Here is a 23,445-nt window from a genome sequence, read left to right as displayed (position 1 = left end):
TCTGGGGCAATATCTATAAGGTATGATTCCGTGAATATGACTATGTCAGGCTGTTGCTTGATTAGTCTGTGAATCAGCTCTCCCAATTTTGGCACTTGTCTCAGATGTTAGTAAGGAGGGCTCTGCAGGGTCGAGAGGGCTGTTTCTGCAATTGTCTTTCCCGATTCCGAGGTCATTGCCAGGTGATCCGTCCAGTTTCAATTCTTTGAGACTTTGTAGCAATAAATACAACTGAATGGCTTTATATGCTATTTCGGAGGGCAATTGAGAGTCAACAACATTGCTGTGAGTCTGGAGCCATATTTAGGCCAGACCAGGTAAGGATGGCAGATATTTTTCCCTGAAGTACATTTTTCCAACAATTGGAATGGTTTCATGGTGATCTGTAGATTCTTAATTCCAGGTTTTTCTTCATTGATTTCAAATTTCCAAGTACAATGATGGGATTCAAACCCTCATCCCCATAACATTAGCTGAGTTTCTGGATTAACAGTCTGGTGATAATATCCACAGGCTATCACCTTCCATTTCATTTCTATGTAGCTTCTAATTCTTTCATCTTTCTCTGAGAAACTAGAGGGCTCCATTTCCTGAAATAAAGCCAGAGAGGTCATTGGTGGCACCAGCTCACTGCTTGCTTCTAAAGGCCTTCATCCACCTCCATTATCATCAGTAATCCCCTGAATGCTCTACCTCTTTTACCCTTCGATACAAGTGGACACCTGCAAACCAGCAGCTTCGCCATATCATCATGAGTGCTTTTGGAACAACTTACCAACCACTCAGCTTCTCATTACATCACTTTGGAGCTCAGGAATGCTAATGGGTCACATGCTTCTGCCAGGCCACTTGAGCCACAGGGACATACAAATATCTCATGCTTCTACACAGGTTGCATCTAATGCTCTTAGCTTACTTTCTTAGCATTGATTTGGAGGTTGCCAGCCTTTCTTGTTTGCAACACCTTTTAATGCATCAATTCTTCAGTCTGCCAGCCTCTGTTACTTGCTTTATACTTGTGCGCAGGCTTTTCAGTGATTACTTACAGGCTGCCAGCCTCAATGGCTCGCATTGCTATTTAATACAGAGTGGGAGATAAGTGGCTGATCACCATTCAGAGCACTAAACAGTAAAGTGGGTGTTCATGTCACTTTGTTGATATCAGACTTTGAGCAGACTTCAAATAAATGGCCATGTCTTGAAGGAAGGAAGTTCAGGAGATTGAGCGGTCTTCCTACAATATAGTGGACCAACAACACCACCTACAAATAAAGTGCCCTCCATGAAGCATATATGATCTTTCTGTGTAGTAATGATCCACAGATCAAAGCAAAAGCAACAGACCTATTATTCTTTCAAGACCGTATTATCATTCCAGCTGATGGTACTACTGGATAAGACATTCTTGGACAGGAATGTGGCTTGATAGATGATGTTAAAATAGTATCAGAGATAATGGGAACTGCAGATGCTGGAGATTCCAAGATAATAAAATGTGAGGCTGGATGAACACAGCAGGCCAAGCAGCATCTCACGAGCACAAAAGCTGTGCTCCTGAGATGCTGCTTGGCCTGCTGTGTTCATCCAGCCTCACATTTTATTATTATGGTAGATGATGTATTTACTTTGTTTGTGTTTAGTCAGTAAATGTGATGGTTAGTCACTAAGACATATTTACACAACGTTGCACATGTTCCTAAACAACATACAGTTTCTGAACAAAAGAAACAATAAAATGTACAAGCTATCTAATAAATATAGAAAACAGTTATCAAGAATTAAAACAATGAGCAAAACAAAGTTTCAACCTGTTTCCTGACCCTATCAGTAAAGAGACTCAAGTCCAGAGAAGCTGCATTCCTATCCCAACCCTGTAGGGTTCTACTTGCCCGACTTCTAATAGTTTATTTGCCCCAGACTGCCATTCACTGCATCTTTCCAAGTCTGCTAACATGAGCTTTTCATAAATCTGAGTGCCTAATTTCTCATAGCCTGCAGATTTCGAAATAAACTTTTTTCATTTCGAACTTTCACAAACTAAACCAATCTGCTGAGGTGATGTGCTCCCTAAGCTGCTCTCATCTAAGAGAGAAACTGAACTTTTTTCTCAACTCAAATCTGGTGTCTCTGAACCAAATTAAATATAAATTTATTCAGTCTTGTGAATTGAAAACAAAGCCAATGACCCTAAATGTTTACCCTACCGGTCCTAAATTGTCTGACCTTCTTTTCATAAAATTCTTTACAAGAGTGACCAACACCCATTTAGTTCTAATTTCAAAAAGAACATCAAAAGTGATATTTTCATGTTTATAAATGATACATCTCTCATTCTAGACTGGAGAAACAGGTGAAATGTTCAGACCACCTGCATTTGTGGCCAATGCTTAGGGGAGATGAGTGTTGATAAATCTTGTATAGTTACATACATGATATTGTTAACTTTGAAGTAAAAATCTTGTGGGGAGATGGTATATATAAGTGTTTTTGAAAAGGTTAATATTTATGTTAGATTGGCTCCATTCCACTAAAATCACAGACATTATGTGGGTGGACATGATTTGGAGGTGCATTTGTTGCACTCGGGTGGATAAGGTCAGGAGTCAAATGACACCAGGTCATGATCTAAGAGGCTTATTTGAAGTCACAACTTTTCAGAGAATGTGATGGTAGTATCCATGATGATCTGACATGTCTTGTAGAGGTTGCTGTGGCAGGGTTGTGTGATGTTGTGGTCGATGTTGTCCTGAAGGCTGGGTAGTTTGAAGTTGGCAGTTGTTTAAAGGTGAGAAGTGACTGACAGAGTATCCTTCATCGTCCAGTACTTCCCAGGAGCAGAGAAACTATGTCACAACCAGCAACATGTTATTGATAACAATAAGCATCTTGCCAAGATCATCCCTGTGCTCCCACACCTCACCTTCAAACAACCACTAAACTTTCAACAGACCATCATTCGCAGCAAACTACCCAGCCTTCAGGACAACATCAACCACAACACCACGCAACCCTGCCACGGCAACCTCTGCAAGGCATGTCAGATCATCGACATGGACACTACCATCACACGTGGAAACACCACCCAACATGTATACGGCAGATACTAATGTGACTTGGCCAATGTTGTCTATCTCACACGCTATGGGCAAGGATCCTCCAAGGCATAGTGTATTGGTGAAACCATGCAGACTCTACGACAATGGATGAATGGACACCAAACAATAATCGCCAGACAGGAATATTCCCTCCCAGTCAGGGAACACACCAGGCTCCGATCTTTGGATAAACATCCTGCAAGGCGGCCTTCAAGATACACAAAAACACAGGATCGCTGAGCAGAAACTGATAGCCAAGTTTTGTACCCATGAAGACGGCTTCAACCTCGATCTTGGGTTCATGTCACACTACATGTGACCCCATCACACTGTTCTGCACCTGTAAAATCTTCCTTACTGTCCCATTGTAACACTATCACTTTGATAAAGTCTTATGATCTCTCTACCTTAGTAGGTTTGTACGGTTTTGGATTACTTAATACTCTGGTTAGACACTCAGCACAGTCTTATTTTTAATTTCTTGTAATTATCTCTCTACCTCATTTAATTGGATTATAGGTCATCCCTTCACATGTTATTCAGCTGTTGACCCTTTACTCATACCGCGTGATACTCTTGATTACTTGCAGAGATCTATTATTCGACCTGTTGACACTCACACGGCATGATCTTTTGATGTCTCTGCCCATTTATCTGTCTATAAGTTCTGTGCCTGTGTGCTCCTCTCTCACTTCACCTGACATAGGGGCGACGATCCAAAAGCTTGAGATTTCAAATAAACCTGTTGGACTATAACCTGGTGTCATCTGACAATGTGGGCAGAGATGAGGAGTACGATTGAAACTTTTGGAGGGAACAGCTACATCTATGCCAGTTCCCTGAGGTCCTAGTATTTAGTTGTACTTACTTCTACAATGTGATAAACCTCTGTTGTTGTCTGAGAACACAGCCGCTCTATAGATTGTCTAAGTTGGTGTATTGTGTACATAGATCACAAGATAAATCCAAGACAAAGACAATGTAGAATTGGTGGCAGGGACCTATATCAAATAACCTCTATCCAATATGACATACTGATACAGCTAACACATAACACAAGATACCAAGAGTGGTTATCTAAGAAAATATTATAGGAAAACAGGTCACTGATGAAGCAGCTGAAGATGATAAGGTCTACGATATCACTCTGAGATATTGGCTCTGAGATTATTCACTTCCAACGTGCACAACCCTCTTCTTATATGATAGGTACGACTTCAAACTATAAAGATTTCTTCAGTGGTTCCCATTGATTCTAGTTTGGCTAGAGCTCCTCAACGACACATTTAATCTCATGAAACCTTGTTATCAGCGGTAAGGTGCTCTGACCTTAACTCTTAAGTTCAGGGCTTTTCTCCCCATTTGGACCAAGGCTGTAATGAAATCATGGATGAATGGTCCTGATGGAATGCAACTGACCATTCATGCATAGGTTACTGCTGAGTAGGTGTCATTTACTAGCACTGTTAAACTCACAGTTATTTCATCACTTTGCTGATTCTTTCTGGATGCTCAACCATAGACAAATGAGGGCAGTAACTGGTTTTGTTTGGATTTTTTCTTTTTGTGAACAGGGCATACTGAGACAATATTCCACATTTCCAGGTACTGCAGCTGTGCTATTGAACTGATTCATTTATTGTTATGTATATTCAATGTAAAAATACAGAGATAAGTGTGTACGGTGCCATGCAAACATGGCATCATTTAGATTAACTTAATATAAGGAAAAAAAATTACTTAAAAGAGTCCAACTTTCCTTACCACTACCACAGTCCTGCCCTGGGCTTTTCAGCACACGCCATGCTGCTGCCAGCATCCCAGTCTGGTCTGCTTCACTGGCCTCATCTTGTCACTGATGCCTCACCAGCCTGCTCTCGCTGGCCCATCCTTGATCCGCCACCATCACTCTAGCCCATGCTCAACCTGCCATCGCTGCAGGACACAACCTGTGCATTTAGCTCCTGCCACGTGGTTCCCATCATGACCCAGCTTCTTCCTCACTCCTTAGGTAGGTAGTTAAAAGGGGTGGGGGTAGGGGATAGATTACCATGGAGGGAGAAAAAAAAGGGCAAAGAAAGAAAGAGAACTGGTGAGCAGTGTGGAGCTCTGAATGGAGTGACTTACCTTGCCACCATCTTACCATTCTAGAACAGCTTGTTTGAGATAAAGCTAGTTCTGGAGCACATCTTCAATACTATTGCTGGAATGTTTTCAGAACCCATAGAATTTGCAGTACCCTGTGCATTTAATCATTTTTTGTTATCACAGAGTGAACTAAATTGGCTGAAGATCGGCATCTCTAATTGTCAGGACCATAGGAGGCGGCCAAAATAAACAGTCAGCTTGGCATTTCTGGCTGCAGATTCTTGTAAATGCTTCTCCCTTTTGGTGATTGAAATTAAGGACCAGCCAGAGTTGCTCACACCATGGCCTCACCATGCAGATGTGTTCTCCCACTGGCTTTGCCTTTCAGCATTCAGGCTCAAAAGTATTCTCCCCCAAACCCAGGGCTCACACTTGTTCAATGTTGCTACTTAGCTTCTCATTACCCTTGCAATCACAATCTATTACCCTCCTGCACTTGCTGTTGATAGGTTCACTAGGAAGTGTGGAAAAAATAGCTGTGATGTGACTGGAAAAGCTTCTCCTTTCAAACTTTGTCAGTGTGGCACAAAGGAGCAACTATTTTCTAACTGGTCACTTATTCGGCCACTTTGATGAGGGGGAAATTTCACCCACTTCCTACAGGTATTTTGAGTATTGGTAGGAGTTCTGATTCATCTATCAAGGGGTACATCAGCATGTTTCCTTATCCATATTTGACTAGATGAGGACTTCCAAGGCAACTCCTTCCCAATGTGGACCACTATGCTGCCAATTTTGCCAGTGGTTCAGGGCATAACCAGAGACAGCAACAATGGTGTCTTTGACATTGTCTGAAATGATCTAGCAAGCTATTCAATTCAAAGGCAATTACAGATGGAACACAAATGCTGTTGGTGATGCTCACATCCCATTAAAGACGAAAGACTATAAAAAATTCCCTAGCAGCAATACCATCTAGGACTTGGCTAATTCAGTTGGTAATGATGCTGCCAATCTACTTGATGATGAACCTTGAAGTTTCTCAACCGGAGTTCATTCTGTGACCTTGCCACCCTCATTGCTTCTTAAATCAGTGTTCAACATGGAAGATTGCTGATTCATGAAGCCCCTGCTGCCAGCTTCTTCAATCTAATGTATTAACTGTTACCCACTTTCTTTTGGCAAGTCATCGGAGAACGTAAACACACGACATAGCCCTTCATTTTCAAAAATGACTGAAAATTCTGACAAATTTTTTGCGTCCTGATCAAAGGTTTGCGGTGGAGGGTGGAAGCCTATCCATTGACGACCCTTCTCCACCTGCAGATGTGGCCACTGACTTATCAGATGTTCCCAGCATTTTCTGTGTTTTTTTAATCTATTGCAATCTTGGTGCTCCGGATTGTGTACGCTTCATCGCCTCTTCTGCAATCCCTGCGAAACGCCACCTCCACGTGCCAGTTTCCCGCCAGCCTCTCCGATCACGACCCTGCCCGCCTTCGCCGTCATGTGGTCTCGAGCCCCGCCTCTGGCGGGTTGCGCACGCGTCAGCGTAATGTCTCCAGCGGAAAATGCGTGCGGCCTGGAGCTGGAGGCTGGGGTTTTGGTGTCAGGGCCTGCGGCCGGGGATGTGACAGGCTGAGGCAGTAACTCAGACCAAAATCTGACGCCGTGTGTACAGTTTCGTTTTCCATCGCCCAGAAAATGGCAGCGCGGAAGCGGAAAGTGGCCCCGAGTGCGCAGCGTGGGTGAGTATCTGGTTAAAGGCTGGTGCCGGGGGACAAAAGCAAGAGGCCAAGGCCGGAGAGAGGGAAATAAATGAGGGTTGCTGCTCAGGGTTCGCACCCTCCTACTTCAGTGGGCTGAAGGGCCTCTGCTACAGCTGCTGTCGAGGCGAACCGGCATCACCATGTTGCGGTCAGTTTCCGCTTCCGTCTGCACTCCTTGTTTTAACACCCATTACTGCCGTTGTGGTACTCCCGTTTTCAATTAATCAAACTGGCTGATACGAAGCGAAACCTTATTTGTAGCCTGGAAAGCATTTTGTCTTCTGATTGCCCAGCATGTTTTTTTTGTGTGTATGGCTGTTAATGGATGCGAAGAATGGATTCCATGAAATGTTGCAAACATCCCCATCCAGTGGCCTTTTTCAATTTCTGAAGACAGCAAGACTTTGTAAAGTACTGCTAGTTAGACTGGACGGAAGGAAAGTGATTTCTACTAGCCTTTAACTGACGTGAACTTGTATCCCAGTCATCTGGCAGGAGTGGGCTATTTGCTGTCGATTCTGCTCGGCCATTCAGTCTCATCCTGCCATTTTCCCGCACTATGTTTATACCCCTTCGCGTAATTAGTTTTCTTAAACTTATTCGGTGTTCGAGTTTCCACGGCACCTTTTGGTAAATAATTCGGAAGATTCACCACCCTCCTGTAGAAATTACTACTGATCATATTTCCATTACAGTCCCTGTATAATCGCGCCTGTCCTTGGATGAGGTGACTGAAACTGTGGTCTCACCAAGGCTTTATACAACTGTTACAAGATATGCAAATCTCCTTGTAATTAAGGCAGACGTACCATTTTGCCTTCTTAACTGTAGCATGTAAATAATGAAATGAAAACTTCACACTCTGTATCCCATCTAGCCCATGCCCTTAACCTCAAATCTCCCTGAAGCCTCACTGTATCCTCCTCCAATTTAGGTTCCAACTATAGATGTAGAAGTTTACAGCACAGAAGAAGGACATTTAACCTGTTGTGACTGTGCCAATCAACTAACTGACTGAACTATCTCAATTTCCAGCTGTTGGACCATATTCCTGGAGGTGGTGGCAGCACAAGGGAATATGTTAAAAGCAGCTAAAATGAAACTTTCTGACTTAACCACTCATTTAGGCAGAGAATTCCAGACTGCTAGCATGCTGTGAGTGAGTGTGTCCTCAACTGTCCTCCTGGCCTTCTAACTTCTGCTTTAATTTGTGCTGTCTGGTTATTGAGCCCTCTATTAATTGAAAATGTTCCATTGGCTGACACTACAGAGTATGCGCAGTGGGCTGTAGTGAGACCCTTGCATGTGCTCCTGAATATGATTCTTGAAGTGTCTGCAGGTGTTCCGATACTAGCGGGATGGCTGCCAGTATTAAAAATGGCATTCATCACTATTTTGACTCCAGCAGGGGACCTAGAATCTGAGGACTGATAAGTGATTCTGAATGCCATGCTGTATATTCAGTGTCATGTTTCTTTTCTGCTCATGTGTAATGTGACCTCCTTCCTCCACTGTTCAGTAACAGCAGTCTGTGTTATCTACAAGATGCACTGCAGAAATTCACCAAAGATCCTCAAACAGCACCTTGCAAACCCATAACCACTTCCATCTAGAAGGTCAAAGGAGGCAGATATATGGGAACACCACCACCTTCAAGTTCCCCTCCAAGTCACTCACCATCGTGATTTGGAACTATATCTCCATTCCTTCACTGTCACTGCGATAAAATCCTGGAATTCCCTCCCTAATTGCAGTGTAGGTAAAATCACAGCAGGTGGACTACAGTTCAAAAAGGAAGCTCAACACCACCTTCTCAAGGACAACTAGGGATGGGCAATATATACTGGCCAGTCAGCAATGCCCAAATCCCACAAATGAATTTTTTAAAAAGAAATCCCTCTTTGTAAGGTGCCAAAATTTTGAAATGATATAACGGGTCAAAAATTGTGCATGTTTCCAGCTTAGTGTTAATGCTGAGCTGCTCATGTTTGCAGGTGTCAGTAGACATTGCTTTCCTATCCACCTTCTATGCCCTTCAACCATATATACCTCCATCGGATCCCCTCGCAAACCTTTGCTGATCCAAGGAAAACAGCTTATCCAATCTTTCCTTGTGTTCCAGAACCTCCAACCCTGGCAATGTCCTTCGAAATGTGTGATCATAACTGCATATGTTACTGGAGTTTAGGTCTAGCCAATCTGGTATATAGTTTCGGCTTAACTTCTTGTCATTTTATTCCCTGCCTCCGATAGTAAAGGTAAGTATACCACGTCATCTTAACCACCTCATCTATCTGCCTTGCTGTTATCTGGAATTTGTCACTACACATACCAGTGTTCCTCTGATCATCAATACCTTTAAGAATCCATTCATAGTGTAACCACTTGCTTCATTAGCTCTCACCTAGTGCACTACTTCATATTTTCTATAATTTGCCACTGCTGTTCCTAGCTGATCAGTTTGTTGATATGATCCTGCATTCTATGTCTGTCCCCTTCACTTTTTAACCACCATATCAGTTTTTATCATTCATGACCTCCTTGGCCATAGCTCCTCATTTAAATCTAAATTGTTAATATACACCACAAAAATCAACGGCCCCATTACCAAGATGTGTAGAACAACCTGAAAACGGTCTTCCAGGTGCAAAACATCCCTCTACCATCACTCTGCCTCCAGCCCATTTTGGATCTAGTGTGTCACTTTGCCTGGGATGCCATGTGTTTCTATTGTGCAAGTGACTATTGACTCGGTGACCTCAGGGTTTGTAATATTTTCTGTGTCAATTTTGTAGTCCAATCATTTTCCCCTCTGTGCCCTTTTTATAGGTGGGAGACTGGGACTCTTTAAACAATATGAAACAAAAGAAGGTTGAGGCTAGTACAGAAGTTAGAGATTGTATTAAATAGACAAGGCAGGCAAGAGTTCAGCAGAGAAAACTGATTCATCAAAGTGCATTTATTTCAACACGAGAGACCTGATAGGTACGGCAGATGAACTGAAGGTATGGATGGGAACATGTAACTTGGATATCCATAGCTATTACAGAAACATAGCTGAGCGAGGGACTGGGTTGGCAACTCGATGTTTTGGCATATAGATGCTGTAGAAAGGATAGAAGGAGAGAGATGGGGAAGTGGCATTTCTGATTTGGGGAAAATATCATGGCAGTACTTCACTTATTGCTGAGGGATCATCCAATGAAACTATATGGATAGAACTGAGAAATAAGGAGGGGGTTATCATTTTAGTGAGATTGCACTGTAGGCACCTGAATAGTCGTCAGGAAACTGAGCAAATATGCAGATAACTGTAAAAATAATGGGTTTGTAATAAGTGATTTTAACTTCCCAATCATAGACTGGGATTAGCATAATGTTAAGGGCTTGGATGGGGAGGAATTTAAGTATCTTCAAGACTTTCTCAATTACTGACACAATGGCTGAGTGATTAGCAATGCCGCTGCTTCACAGCGCCAGGGACCAAGGTTCAATTTCAGTCTTGGACGACAGTGTGGAATTTGCACGTTCTCCCAGCGCCCATTTTGATTTCCACTGGGTGCTCGGGTTCCCTGCCACAGCCCAAAGATGTGCAAGTTAGGTGGATTGGCTGTGCTAAATTGCTCACATGTCCAGGGATATGTAGGTTAGTTGGATTTGCCGTGGAAAATGCAGAGTTACAGGGAAATGGTAGGAGGGCAAGGCTGAGTAAGTCTATACTTTGCATGTAAATTCAGAGGAAGGAGTTACAAATAAGTTTCCTTCTTTCCAGTTCCTCAGTTACACCCCAAGGCTCCCCAGAAATACACCTTAACAGTCTGGTTAGATTACCAGCATCCTATCTAGCAATTTCTGCTATTTGGTTTTGCATAATTTAATATTATTCAGCTTTACTTTCCTCTGAATTAATAACTGAAAATACCACCACTAACCAATAACTTATCTAATAGGTCAAGCCGTGAATCAGCAAGAGGTGGACCTTCAACCAAAAGACGACGTTTGGCTGAAAAGACGACAACATCTGGATTTAGAGAGTGTGCAAAGCAGTCAGCTGTTCAATTGCAGAGGGCGTCCACTAAAAAAGAAGCTTTGAAATTGCTTAAAGGAGTTGTTAAAGAAAACACATCATCAGCAAAAATAACTGCAAAACGCAAGGGGAAAAGCACAAAACCTTTCACTAAAAATGAAAGAATGGCTCCTTTGAAGAAGAAATCTACAAAAGCTTTGCTTAAAAAATGTGCATTACTGAAGTCTTCCCATCAAAAGAAAACTGTAGCTCTCCCAGTATCAAGGAGGAGATCTTGCAACGTACAGCTTGAAAGTAAAACCAGAGGAAAACAAATGCGCACAAAAACTGTATGTAAATCTATGCCAGTGAAAGTTTCACAGAAGTTGCCTCAGAGTAATCAAGCTTCGCAGTCACAACTTTGTCAAAAAGATCTGCGTATTTCCAAAGAGGCCACCTTTAAAAAGCTTCCTTTAAAAATGTCCTCAAAAACTTGTTCTCAGAATAATGTTCCACGAAAGTCAAGCAAATCATCTAAAACAAAATCTCTACAAATGGTTGTAAATACTGTAAAAGCTGCAACAAACAAATTACAGTCAAAGAAAAATGTTCAAGGTCAACTGAAGTCATCCAGGAGGGTATCTACAATGAGCCCTACAAAGAAAGCTCTAAAATCTTCGTCAGTAACTGCTAGGACCTCTGTGAAGCAGCCTATCAATAGTGCAGTTAAAACTGTGGCATGCAAGAGTAATCGTGCTAAACAATTAACCTCATGTAAAGCTTCTGAAACAGTGGTAAAAAAAGTTTCTAAGAAAACTTCTGTGAACACACAGATTAACACAAAATCTGCAAAGAAGCATCAGCAAAAAAAGACAGTAAGATTAAAATCATCTCGGCATCACTCCGCAGGTAAGGATAAGCTTGAGCTCAAACTAGAGATAAAACCTCAAAATAGATCTGGTCAAAAGCATACAAAAGAAAATGCTGCACAGGTAGCTAAATCCAAGTTACAATCTGAGACTAACCAAGTACTGATTAAAAGGCCAACTAGATCATCTCAGAGACTGAATCCAAGCCCTTTGTCAACAAAATCATCCTTTACCATTGACAGCAAGGCCAGTGTATTTCCTGCTCAAAGAAAACTGAGAAAAAGGGCATTTAGTGATTTGTGTTCTAAAAGCCCTGAAAATACTTTGCCAATGCAAAAACAAACTAAAGTAGAAAGTAAGCTTGGAAGAATGAAGCAGGACAAAGTTACGAAAACTCCAAAAGAGAGGGCTTTGAATGTTGCAGGAAGAAAATTAGATGGTAAATTTGGGAAAAAACCTCCAGCAGCAAAAGCTTTGATTCCCAAAGAACAAAGCGCACGGGTTGTCAAAACAGTGGCATGTATTGCAGGTGAAATAAAGATTGATCTGGGCAACAAAGAAAACCCTTCAATTAATAAGACTTCAACTGTTTCAGAAGTTTCTCAAGAGAAATCTCTATCCGAAAAGCCAGTTCCTCAAGACCTATCTGAAACAAGAATCAGAAAAGGTGCTTCACAAACAAGATTGCAAAAAAATGGGACAAACTTGGAAGATCAGATTCAGAAATCGGCCACAGCAAATTGTAGTATCAAAGATACGAAAGGAAAAAGTGGAGTGAAACCACCTGTAAAGAAACAAAACAAATCTACGAATAATGTTGTGCAAAGTAAGAAAAAGCCCAATAATTCTGTGAAAGAGCACCTACAAGATTCAAAACGATCAGAAATTATTTGCAAAGCTAACAATGCAGTTTCTACTCCGAACACGGGTATGGAAATCCCATGTCTGCAAACTGAAAATGATGCAAAGTGTAAACGTCAGAGTATTCTTGAATTATGTGAAGAAATTGCAGAAGAGATAGCTTCTGACACTCTTGATCTTTCAGTAAAAAAGGAACCTGTAAAGACAGAAGATGAAAATATTCAAAAAGAACCAGAAGCCATAATCTCTGAAGATATTCAGAAAACCACACTGGCAAAGCCAGTTTATTCCAGCCTAAACAGGTTTCAGTTTTCAGGACAAAAATGTGTGAAACGTAAACTTGTTGAGCATAATAAGTACATAACTACAAGATATAGTTTACATAAGGGAGGGAACAGTTGGACCAGAATTAAGCAAATTAAAACTGATCAGAAAAAACTAACCACCATCAATTCTACCTATAATAAGTTTAGAAATTTGCAGGTTAGGCAAGCCGTTTCACAAGTAGTAGTTCGAACAATTAGGAAGGTTGAGAAAGTGAAACTGCCAAACGGAGTGCCTGTACCGACCAAAGAAGAAAGTGTTATCACGTATGAGCGATGTAAATCGAAAACTGTTACTTCTCAAGTGGAAGTTGGGAAATCTACCAATAGCGATCATAAATCGTCTGATAACAGCACACCCGAAGAAATAACAAAACTAGCAAAGTTGTTTGACAAAAAAGATGAGACAGAGATACCAAAAATGGAAACTGAATCGGAAGCCGATGAGGTATTTTTTTTTGCCTTTCAATGGAATATGTGCTTATTTGATTGTCATGGTATGGCAGAACTTGCTGTAGTTTCCAACTGTTACAATAAATGTGTGTTTAGGCCCATTGTCTTCCAGACATTCAGTAGTCCTACTTTCTTCTTCAATTAAGGATCTAGCTTATTCTTAAATGTTGGTATGATCTGTGTTTCAGTTATGTTCATAAGTGATCCATTTGATTGACCCAACCCTCTGTTAGGAATTAAATTATTTCTCTTGCTCCTGGGCTTTTTACCTTGTGGCAATGTAGTCCATTGTAGACTTTGCGATCACTGAAAACAGTCGTCTTATTTTTTTTTTCATCTCCCATCACTTCATGACTTTAAACATGTGTCAAATCATAGCTTAATCTTGTCTGATCTAATAAATGGGTGACAGTGGCTAATTGGTTAGCACTGCAGCCTCTCAGCGCCAGGGACCCTGGTTCGATTCCGCCCTCGGGCAACTGCTGTTGGAGTCTGCACATTCTCCCTGTGCCTGCGTGGGTGTCCTCCGGGTGTTCCGGTTTCCTCCCACGGTCCAAAGATGTGCAGGTTAGGTTGATTGGCCGTGCTAAGTTGTCCACAGTGTTCAGGGATGTGTAGATTAGATTGGTTATGGGGGATGCTCCAAGGGTCAGTGTGGACTTGCTGGGCCAAAGGGCCTGTTTCTGCACTGTGGCATTCTATGGGAAAACTGGATCTGTTTTTAATCTCCTGGGAAAACTGTTGATGTTGATCTTGTTGGTGTTTTAGCTTAACTCCATCTTCCTGTACCATCCCAGAACCTGTAATTTCTTGAGTAACTAAAACGTGAGCAGAGTCCAACTTGAATGTAGTCAGCAATTGGGTGTCCACAGTTTTCTCGTAGTGAATTCCAAATGACCAGCTGGCAATCCCATTCCTGATGTTTGTTTCATCCATTTATACACATGAAATAAGATTTTCCCTATGGGTTTACTTGTCAGTTTCCTTGTGTGTCAAGTCCCACAGCTGTTGGTTAAATACCAGCAGCAGTAGGATGAGACCGTATAGGCAACTGTTGTCTACTTAAGGAACTCAGTTGATTTAGAGCAGGACTGTTGGGCAAGAGCCGTAGATGTTCGCATACTGCATCCTCCTGTCGGATTGAAGGGCTCCACATCCACTTCAGACCATGCCATGGAGGTATTGGCACAGTGAAGCCATGTCGACTCTGTAGAAAAGTTCAGAGTTCAAGTTCATTGTTTTATCCCTGTTCTACTACAGACTTATTCCTCTTGTTTTTATCTAATTCCATTCGAAAAATGTGAATTGACTCCACTTCCATCACTTTAGAAGCAGGTTCTCTTTTTTTCATCGTTATTTATTCAGGAAATAGGTTTTGCTGGCTAAGCCAACATTTTTTTGCTTGTCCCCAGCTGACCTGGAGAAGGTATTGCTTGATCAGACGATTTGATGTAGATATAGTCACAACGCTGGTAGGGAAAGCAGTCCAGGTTTTAATTCAGCAACTATGAAGCGACAGTCCTCTTGAGTATTATTTCATGACTTGTTTTGTTATCATCAGGAAAGTTTGAATTTTTACTCTATATTCCAGTAACCAAACAGTTTTATGTCAACCAAAAAAAGGATCTAGCACTGACTTGTCACGATAGTAAATAATGGCATTTTTTAAAAAAACCCAACTGAGACACTCTTGGTCCATGAGCTTCAGTTTTGCTAATCAGGTTTTCATGTGGTACTTTATGAAATGTTTCTTAAAATCTAGTACACATCAATTGCATGTCTTCAATCAACGTGATTGCTCATTTGAAGACTGTTTCCTACAACAAGAATGTCATTGTATTTTTTTTTTATTTAACCTGTGGTGGTTTTCCTGATCAACCTGTTCAGTGATGTTATTACACACTTCTGGAGTGGTGGAACTTGAACCCAGGTTTCTGGATTCATGAGTAGGGACACTGCAGCTGTTCCAGAAAAGCCCTTAAATTATAACCAGCCCTTTGCAATTAACTGCTAGGAAATCTATGGACTTGACCTGTAGTAAAGCTTGGAGTCAGATGTGACTTGAACATGCATCCTTCTGATTTTAGAGTCAGAAACATTACTGTTGTATCACAAACCCGGCTAAGAATGTCATTGTATCAGTGTGAGAACGACCCTAGTTTAAATTCCTGATGAACCTATTTCCGTTAAATGCAATTAACAATTTGAGAAAATGGGCAGCAACTATTTAGGGCAGTAAATGTTGAAATAGCTGTTTCTTAGGACAAAATTGATAGCTAAAATTGTGTCATTAGATTACTTAGAAGTAATTATACCATTGGTCAAAGCATTAAACAAATGATCGGAGCTCGAAGGATGGTAGTATTATAATTGTAGAGGATTTTAATTCACACAGGTTGGACTCTAGCAAGGTTTGTAGACTATTTTCAGGATAATACCCTGGAGTAATGCATTATGAAACCATCTGGAATAAAAGTATTTAAGATCTAGTATTGGTTAATGACACAGCACTATTTAATAATATTAATAGAGGATCTGCTGGGAACTAGTAATCATAATATAGTCTATGCTAAGTTTAATATTGAAATTAATTAAGTCTGCGCTCAAAGTTGTGATTGTTTTAGAAACCATAACTTTGTGAATCTGATTATACCATCCAAAGTAAAAGTTGTCGTTAGATTCTTTGGGACCTAGCTCTTCCGGAAAATTGTCCTGTAAATTGAATTACTTTACATTGCTAAATTCTTTTATTAGTAAATTAAATAACTTTTAAAATAACTTAGAATTATAAATATGCCACCTTTGTTTGCCTTCTGCTCACTACTTCAGCCTTTTTCCTCAGTTGAGCTTCTAGCCTGTCGCACTCATTAATCTTCCCAATTACTGGTGACCCTCAGCTTGCTATTAGCTTGATCCTGGTCTTCAGTCCTCTGGCTTATCTCATGTCCTGGTTCCTGACCCACCCTCTTACTGAACATTCTGCTTACTGCTCTGTCCTTTGTATCTGATGAGAATATTGGACATATCCAGTCCCACAGTGAAATCTGACTATTTATTTGTGGGCAGGAACTAAACATATCAAGAGATTCCCAAAGTGCCTTCAAGAAAAGAACATTCAATCTATTAAACGAAAAGGAAAAAAAAAGCTGTTACAATATACAAAATTATTTGAAGTGGTCTTATAGCAAATATGAGAAGTATAGATTCATCCATGGTGACCTTAAATATCACCATTACAGAACCCAAAACTTAGTGTGGCAGTCCTGTTCACGAGAGCCTTAAAATCCTAACACAGTTCATATATTTCTTAACAAGGATTCTTTAAACTGCTCTTCCATGCCTGCGGTTTTTGGAGCTTTTGTCTTAGTGCAATTAACACGCTCAGGACCTTCCCTCTGCCTTGACTATTTAGACTGCTAACTAATACTGCTGTTTTATAGGCCATTTTTCTATCAAAATGATCTACTTCTCCATCTGGAAGTAACCTGCATGCTTGTCTTTCTGGATGGCTGTGTCTCTGTCTCTCTTTGTCATAGGACAATTTATTACCAGAATATAGCCCAATTTTTCTCATCTTATCTGCTTTTTTTTTTGAGCACTTAATTATTTAATTCAGGGGTTTTCAAGGCCTTATTTAAATGTCAATAAATTTCCATACAACACACAGTCCCTCTGAGAACTCAAGAATGAAACTAAAACTGTCTCCCTTTCTTGATACATACAATATAGAAATACAAATCAAACTTGGGACTTTATATGGTTCTGTGCACTTTAGAACACAAGTTTGCTAATAATATATCATGGACCTCCTCCATACCTTACCACTTCCCTCTCCTGAACACTGCTGTGAGAAGGGGGCTGTGCAGGTGAGGAGGAAGTCAGGAAGAGCAGCTTCAGCTTGCAAAAAAGAAGCCATGAGCTGGAGAAGGATGTAGCAATTGGATAAATAAGAGAACTTCCAGTTATTCAGATTTCGAAAAGAAATTTGGGAAGTTGCCACACAAAGTTATTCGACAAGATAAACACTTGTGGAACTGGACATAACAAGTTAACATGTTTAAGATAATTGGTTAATGACTAGGAAGCAGAGACAAGGGAATGAGACATTTTCAACCTAAGCTGTGACTATTGGATTACCATGAGGTTCAGTACTGTGGCCTCTTAAGTACAATTTATATTCATACTCTAGATGAAATGGCAATGGATAGTTGACAAGTTTGAAGATAGAAAGCTATGTGAAATTAAAACTAAGGGCACAGGCTATAAAGAGGTATAGATAAGTGTAATGATTGGTAAACAGTTTGCAGTGTAATGTGGGTGAAGTGTAAGGATATTCACTTCACTCAAAGGAATAAGAGGTGTGAAACTTCAATGTAGCTGTTCAGAGAAATTTTGGTGTATTTATGCTGGAAATACAATTTTGTCAGCATTTACTGCAAACAGTTAGGAAGGCAAATAACATGTTGTCATTGATAACAGGTGGATTGGAATACAAGACTAAGGATGTTCTCCTATAATTATGAGGATTTGATAAGACCACATTTGGAAAACGGCAGTTTCAGTCAGCATACCAAAAAAAAAGTTTCAAGAACGTTGGTAGATCAGGTTGTGGATGAACTTGTCAATGTGCTAGCTGAGCTGGTGGGTTTGGATGCAAATGTTTTGTCATCCTGCTAGGTAACATCCTCCCATGAAGTGTAGGTGTTCTGTCCCTCTTATGTATATATCATATGTGATGCTCTGATGATGTTGCCTATCAGGGTGACGAAACATTTGCATCCAAATCTACCGGCTTGGCGAGCATGTCTACAACCACAAAAGAAATTTACTTGCTTTGGAAGAAGTATAGTGTATGTTCACCAGATAGCACAACCCTCTCATTCCAGTGGCCAAAGATGAGAGGTTGAGTAAATTGGGCTTAAGTGAGAGTTGATTTCATTGAAACACCAGGATTTAAAGGTGATTGACAGGTTAGACACTAGGAGACTATTTCTGCTGGCCTGGGAATCTACAACTCTGGCACTGTCACAAGATAAGGTGGTGATCACTTGTCACTGAAATGATAAATTTCTTCACTTAAAGAATTGTGAATTGTTGTCATTCTGTATGCAGAAAGACTTTCAGTACTATACTGAACGCATGCATAAACCTTAGATATGCAGCTGTTAGATCTAGAAGAGATATGGATTGGGTGAGCAAGTGGAGTTGAAGACCTAGATTAGGCATGATCATACCAAATGGCTGAGCTGGCATGATGTCTGTATGGTCTACTACTTGCCCTGTTTTCTGCAAGATTTGATATTTCAGAAAAATTTAGATTAGTTGAACAATATCATGCCTTTGAGTCTGCATCGGATCTCCTTACCTAACTCAAACCTCTGCAAAAAATATTTTTCCTTCCCCGATTGTCATTCCCAAAATCTTATCCAATAGTGAATAATTGTCTTGTAAAATAAATTAGTGACTTTGGTTTCATTTAATAGAGAAGCACTGGGTGCTATTAGCTATTAAAGTGTAAAATGGACAGCTAGTAATACTGACCACAGTGTTCAGTTTAATAACAAATTAAGTTGCACTGCTGTTCCAGAATGTTTGCTTCACTATTACAAAAATTGCATTTAATGATATGGAATCGTGTGAAGTTGCCGTGCCTGCAGGACATATACACATTAAACCTGCCATCAGTTGGGGCTCATCCATTGCAATCTCTCGAGTGCTGATTTATTTCCATTTTGCCTTAATCCTATTTATTTTTCCTGTTTATTTATTTTGTATATACATGTTAGCATGAAATTGTATTCCAACTGTTACTGCCCCCTAAAGAATCCTCCACCCGGTTAATCAGATGTCTTTACACTCAGATCTGTATGCGGCCTGCATCAAAAAAGCATCCTAATCACAGCAAATTGAGTGCAAACCTCTGTGTTTTCAACGGCTGTAGATCCAAGAATACTTTGAGGGTTTTCATTGCTAACCACAAAATTTGGTTCAGTATTCCCTGAAGACTTGGTATGATATTTTTCGCTGAAGTTACTTACTTGAGATACTATGATGTTTATTTCCAAATTTCTCTGCTTTTCTAGAACATCTGATCGTTCTTCCCTCACTTTTACTTTGCATAGTGCACCATTTCTCAATTCATTTTGTCACTTTTCTGCCTGTTCCACCATCTTGCCAACTTCCTGCAGAGGTCTGTTATGTAACACCACAAGAAATATGAGCAGGAGTAGACTGTTTCACTTCTTGAGCCTGCTGTATTCATGAATAAGATCTTGAATAATCAAGCATTCCTCACATCTACTTTCTCGCCCTTTTTCTCGTAACCCTCCATTCCCTTATTGTTTATGAATTGATCTATCTCCGTATTAAATATACACAAGGATGCTGGCCGCACAGTTCTCTGTGTCAGGTAGTTCCAAAAACTCCCTATGCTCAAAGAGAAGAAATCCTTCCTCATTCCAATTTTAAATTTGGGCCCCTTTTATGCTTCTGATCCTGTACTCCTCCATGAGGGAAAACATCATCTTATCATTAAGCTTGTCAAACCCCTTATGACTCCCATATGTTTCCATGAGGTTATCTTCCATATTTTTAACTTTGACTCTAGGTTAAATGTAGCTCACATTGTCGTACAGCAGGGAAACAGACGCTTTGGTCCCACCTGCCTGCACTTAGTCCATATCCTTCCACCCGTTCTTATTCATGTACTCATCTAAGTGTGTTTTAAGCATTGTAACTGTTCCTGCATCCACCACTTTCTCTGGAAGTTCACTTCACCCAGGATACACTGCTATTTTTAAAAATCTTTCTTTCTCCTCTCAGCTTAGAAATATTCCCCCAGTCTCAATCCCTCCACCCAAGAGAAAAGGCACATGCCATTCACCTTGTCTGTATCTCTGAATTTATAAACCTCCTAAGGTCACCTCTCAGCTTTCTGTGCTCCACTGAGAAGTCCTAGCCTTGCCTTCCTATTCAAACCCTCCATTCCTGGCAACATCCTAGTGAATCTCTTCTGAACCTGCTCCACTTAATATTATTCCTATAAAAAGGCAACCAGAACTGGACACAATACACCAGAAGAGACCTCACCAACGTCTCGTTCAATCTCAACATAATGTCCCAACTCCTGTATTCCAATGCCTGAACGATGAAGGCAAGCATGCTAATGTCTTAATCATCTATCTATACGTGATGCAAACTTCAAAGAATTATGTACCTGAATTCCTAGGTGTCTCTGTCCTAAGACACTACCCAAGGCCCTAGTCTTAATTGTACAAGTCTTGTCTATGAGAGTTAATGGGAACTGCAGATGCTGGAGAATCCAAGATAATAAAGCGTGAAGCTGGTTGAACACAACAGGCCGAGCAGCATCTCAGGAGCACAAAAGCTGACGTTTCGGGCCTAGACCCTCCTTCAGAGAGGGTTCTGGAATAAATAGGGAGACGGGGGAGGCGGACCGAAGATGGAGAGAAAAGAAGATAGGTGGTGGGGAGGTAGGGAGGGGATAGGTCAGTCCAGGGAAGACGGACAGGTCGAGGTGGGATGAGGTTAGTAGGTAGGAAATGCAGATGCGGCTTGAGGTGGGAGGAAGGGATGAGTGAGAGGAAGAACAGGTTAGGGAGGCAGAGACAGGCTGGGCTGGTTTTGGGATGCAGTGGGGGGAGGGAATGAGCTGATCCCCTCATCCCCTCCCCTCACTGCATCCCAAAACCAGCCCAGCCTGTCTATGCCTCCCTAACCTGTTCTTCCTCTCACCCATCCCTTCCTCCCACCTCAAGCCGCACCTCCATTTCCTACCTACTTACCTCATCCCACCTCCTTGACCTGTCCCCTCCCTACCTCCCCACCTCTACTCTCCTCTCTGCCTAACTCCTTTTCTCTCCATCTTTGATCCGCATCCCCCTCTCTCCCTATTTATTCCAGAACCCTCTCCCGATCCTCCTCTCTGAAGAAGGGTCTAGGTCCAAAACGACAGCTTTTGTGCTCCTGAGATGCTGCTTGGCCTGCTGTATTCATCCAGCTTCACACTGTATTATCCAAGTCTTGCCTATGTTTGTTTTACCAAGATACAATACCTCGCTTTTACCTAAATTAAACTGTATCTGCCACTCTTCAGCCCTTTGACCCAAGTGAGAAAGAGCTTCTTCCCTATCGACTATACCACCAACCTGTGTCATCTGCAAACTTACTAACCATGTTTTCTATATTATCATCTAAATCATTTATATAAATGACAAACAACATTGGAGCCATCACTGATCTCTGTGGCGCACTGCTGGCTGCAAGCCTACAATCTGAAAAACATCCTTCTGTCAGTGTCTCTCGTTAAGCCAATTTCGTATCCAGTTGCAAGCTCACCCTGAATCCCATGTGATTCAACTTTATTAATTTTATTTTAACCTTATTTAGTCTAGCGTACTGAACCTTGTCAAAGACTTACTGAAATCTAAGTGAGCAAATGGCAGAGCAGTAGACATTATCAACCTTCTTGGTTACTTCCTCAAAAAACTCAAATCAAGTTTGTGAGACACTACTTCACTTGTATAAAATCATGCTGACTATACCTAAGCATTCCTTGCCTAATCAAATGCATATAAATCCTATCTTTCAGAATCACTTCCAACATCCTACCGACCACTGAAGTCAGACGTGCAGTCTATAGTGCCCAGGCTTCTCCTTGTAACCCTTCTTAAACGAAGGTATAACATTAGCCACTCTCCAGTCAATTGGCACCTCACCTGTAGTTATAAGTGCTGCAAGTATTTCTGTAAAGAGCCCTGCAATTTCCTCCCTAAATTCCTATTTAACCTATTAAATAGTTTGCTCATGTTGATTGTGTTAATCAATTTGGAAAGGGTAGCTATGACAACAGATTCATAGTATATTTGGAATTGTTTCCTGGAGCAAAATGTCATGGAGCCAACCAGAGAACAGGCTATTCATGATGCGGTAATGTGTAATGTATTAATAAATGACCTCAGAGTCAAAGTTCCCGAGGAAGTAGTAATCATAACATGATTGAATTTTATAGTCAATTCGAGTGAGAAATTTGGTGTTGGAAACATCTGTGTTTAAATAAAGGCAATTACAATGAAATGAAAATGGAGTTAAAGTGGACTGGGCACGAACATTGGCAGAAAATATGGTAAGCAAAGAGCCTCTGATGTTTAGGGAGGTAATTCATGACTGTCAATAAAAATTAATCCCAGGAAGGAGGAAAGATTCTAAGAAAGGCATAAACGAACCAGAACCAAGCAAAAAAGTGAAGGAGAATAGGAAGTGAAAAGAAAAATCATTTGAGGAGGTAAGTGTCAGTGACAGACTCAAAGACACAGATAAATTCAGAATTCAGCAATGGAGGAAAGATGCAAGGATAATAGAGAATAAGCTAAGAGGGCAAACCAGCCAGAAATAAAGGACTGACAATAAGAGCTGCTTTAAATTTATATGAAGGAAAACTCAAAGTGAACATAGGTACCTTAGAAAATGAATCTGCGGAGATAGTTATGGGGAACAATGAAATGAAGAGGAGATAAACAGATATTTTGCATCAGTCTTTATGGTGGAAGATACTTTGAACATCCCCTTAAGAGTACAGGGGTCAGATTAAATATTGTCACCATCACTAGAGAAGTAGTATTAGACAAACTAATGGGCTAAAGGCAGATAAATTCCCTAGTCCTGATGGCTTGCATTCTAGGATCCTGGAAGAAATTGCTACAGAAATTGTGGATGGATTGATTGTAATTTTCCAAGAATCCTTGGATTTTGGAGAACTATGCAGGGATTGGAAAACGCCAAAGAGGGAGGGAGGCAAAAAGCGGATAACAATAGGCTAATTAGCTTGACATCTATTGTTGAAAAAAATGTTGGAATCAATTATTAATGAAGTAATAGCACGTTTGGAAAATCATAATCTAATTGATCTAATCTAATGGCTTTGTGAAACAGAAATCATATCTAATTTATTAATCAGAGTTC

The 23,445-nt window shown here is 40.8% G+C and overlaps 1 protein-coding gene across 1 annotated transcript in view; it reads left to right on the top strand.

The window, feature by feature from the left end:
* The first annotated feature begins 6,712 nt into the window (after nucleotides 1-6,712).
* Nucleotides 6,713-23,445, top strand: part of LOC125451792 (N-acetyltransferase ESCO1-like) — a 48,635-nt gene continuing 31,902 nt past the window's right edge. The window contains exons 1-2 of the mRNA XM_048529373.2: nucleotides 6,713-6,931; nucleotides 10,903-13,459. Coding sequence (XP_048385330.1) covers nucleotides 6,888-6,931; nucleotides 10,903-13,459 — 2,601 coding nt within the window. The 5' untranslated portion in view covers nucleotides 6,713-6,887. The remainder of the gene's footprint in view (nucleotides 6,932-10,902; nucleotides 13,460-23,445) is intronic.

This window comes from Stegostoma tigrinum, chromosome 5 (assembly GCF_030684315.1).
Source record: "Stegostoma tigrinum isolate sSteTig4 chromosome 5, sSteTig4.hap1, whole genome shotgun sequence".
Taxonomy (NCBI): Eukaryota; Metazoa; Chordata; class Chondrichthyes; order Orectolobiformes; family Stegostomatidae; genus Stegostoma; species Stegostoma tigrinum.
This window is presented reverse-complemented; position numbering and strand designations above follow the sequence as displayed.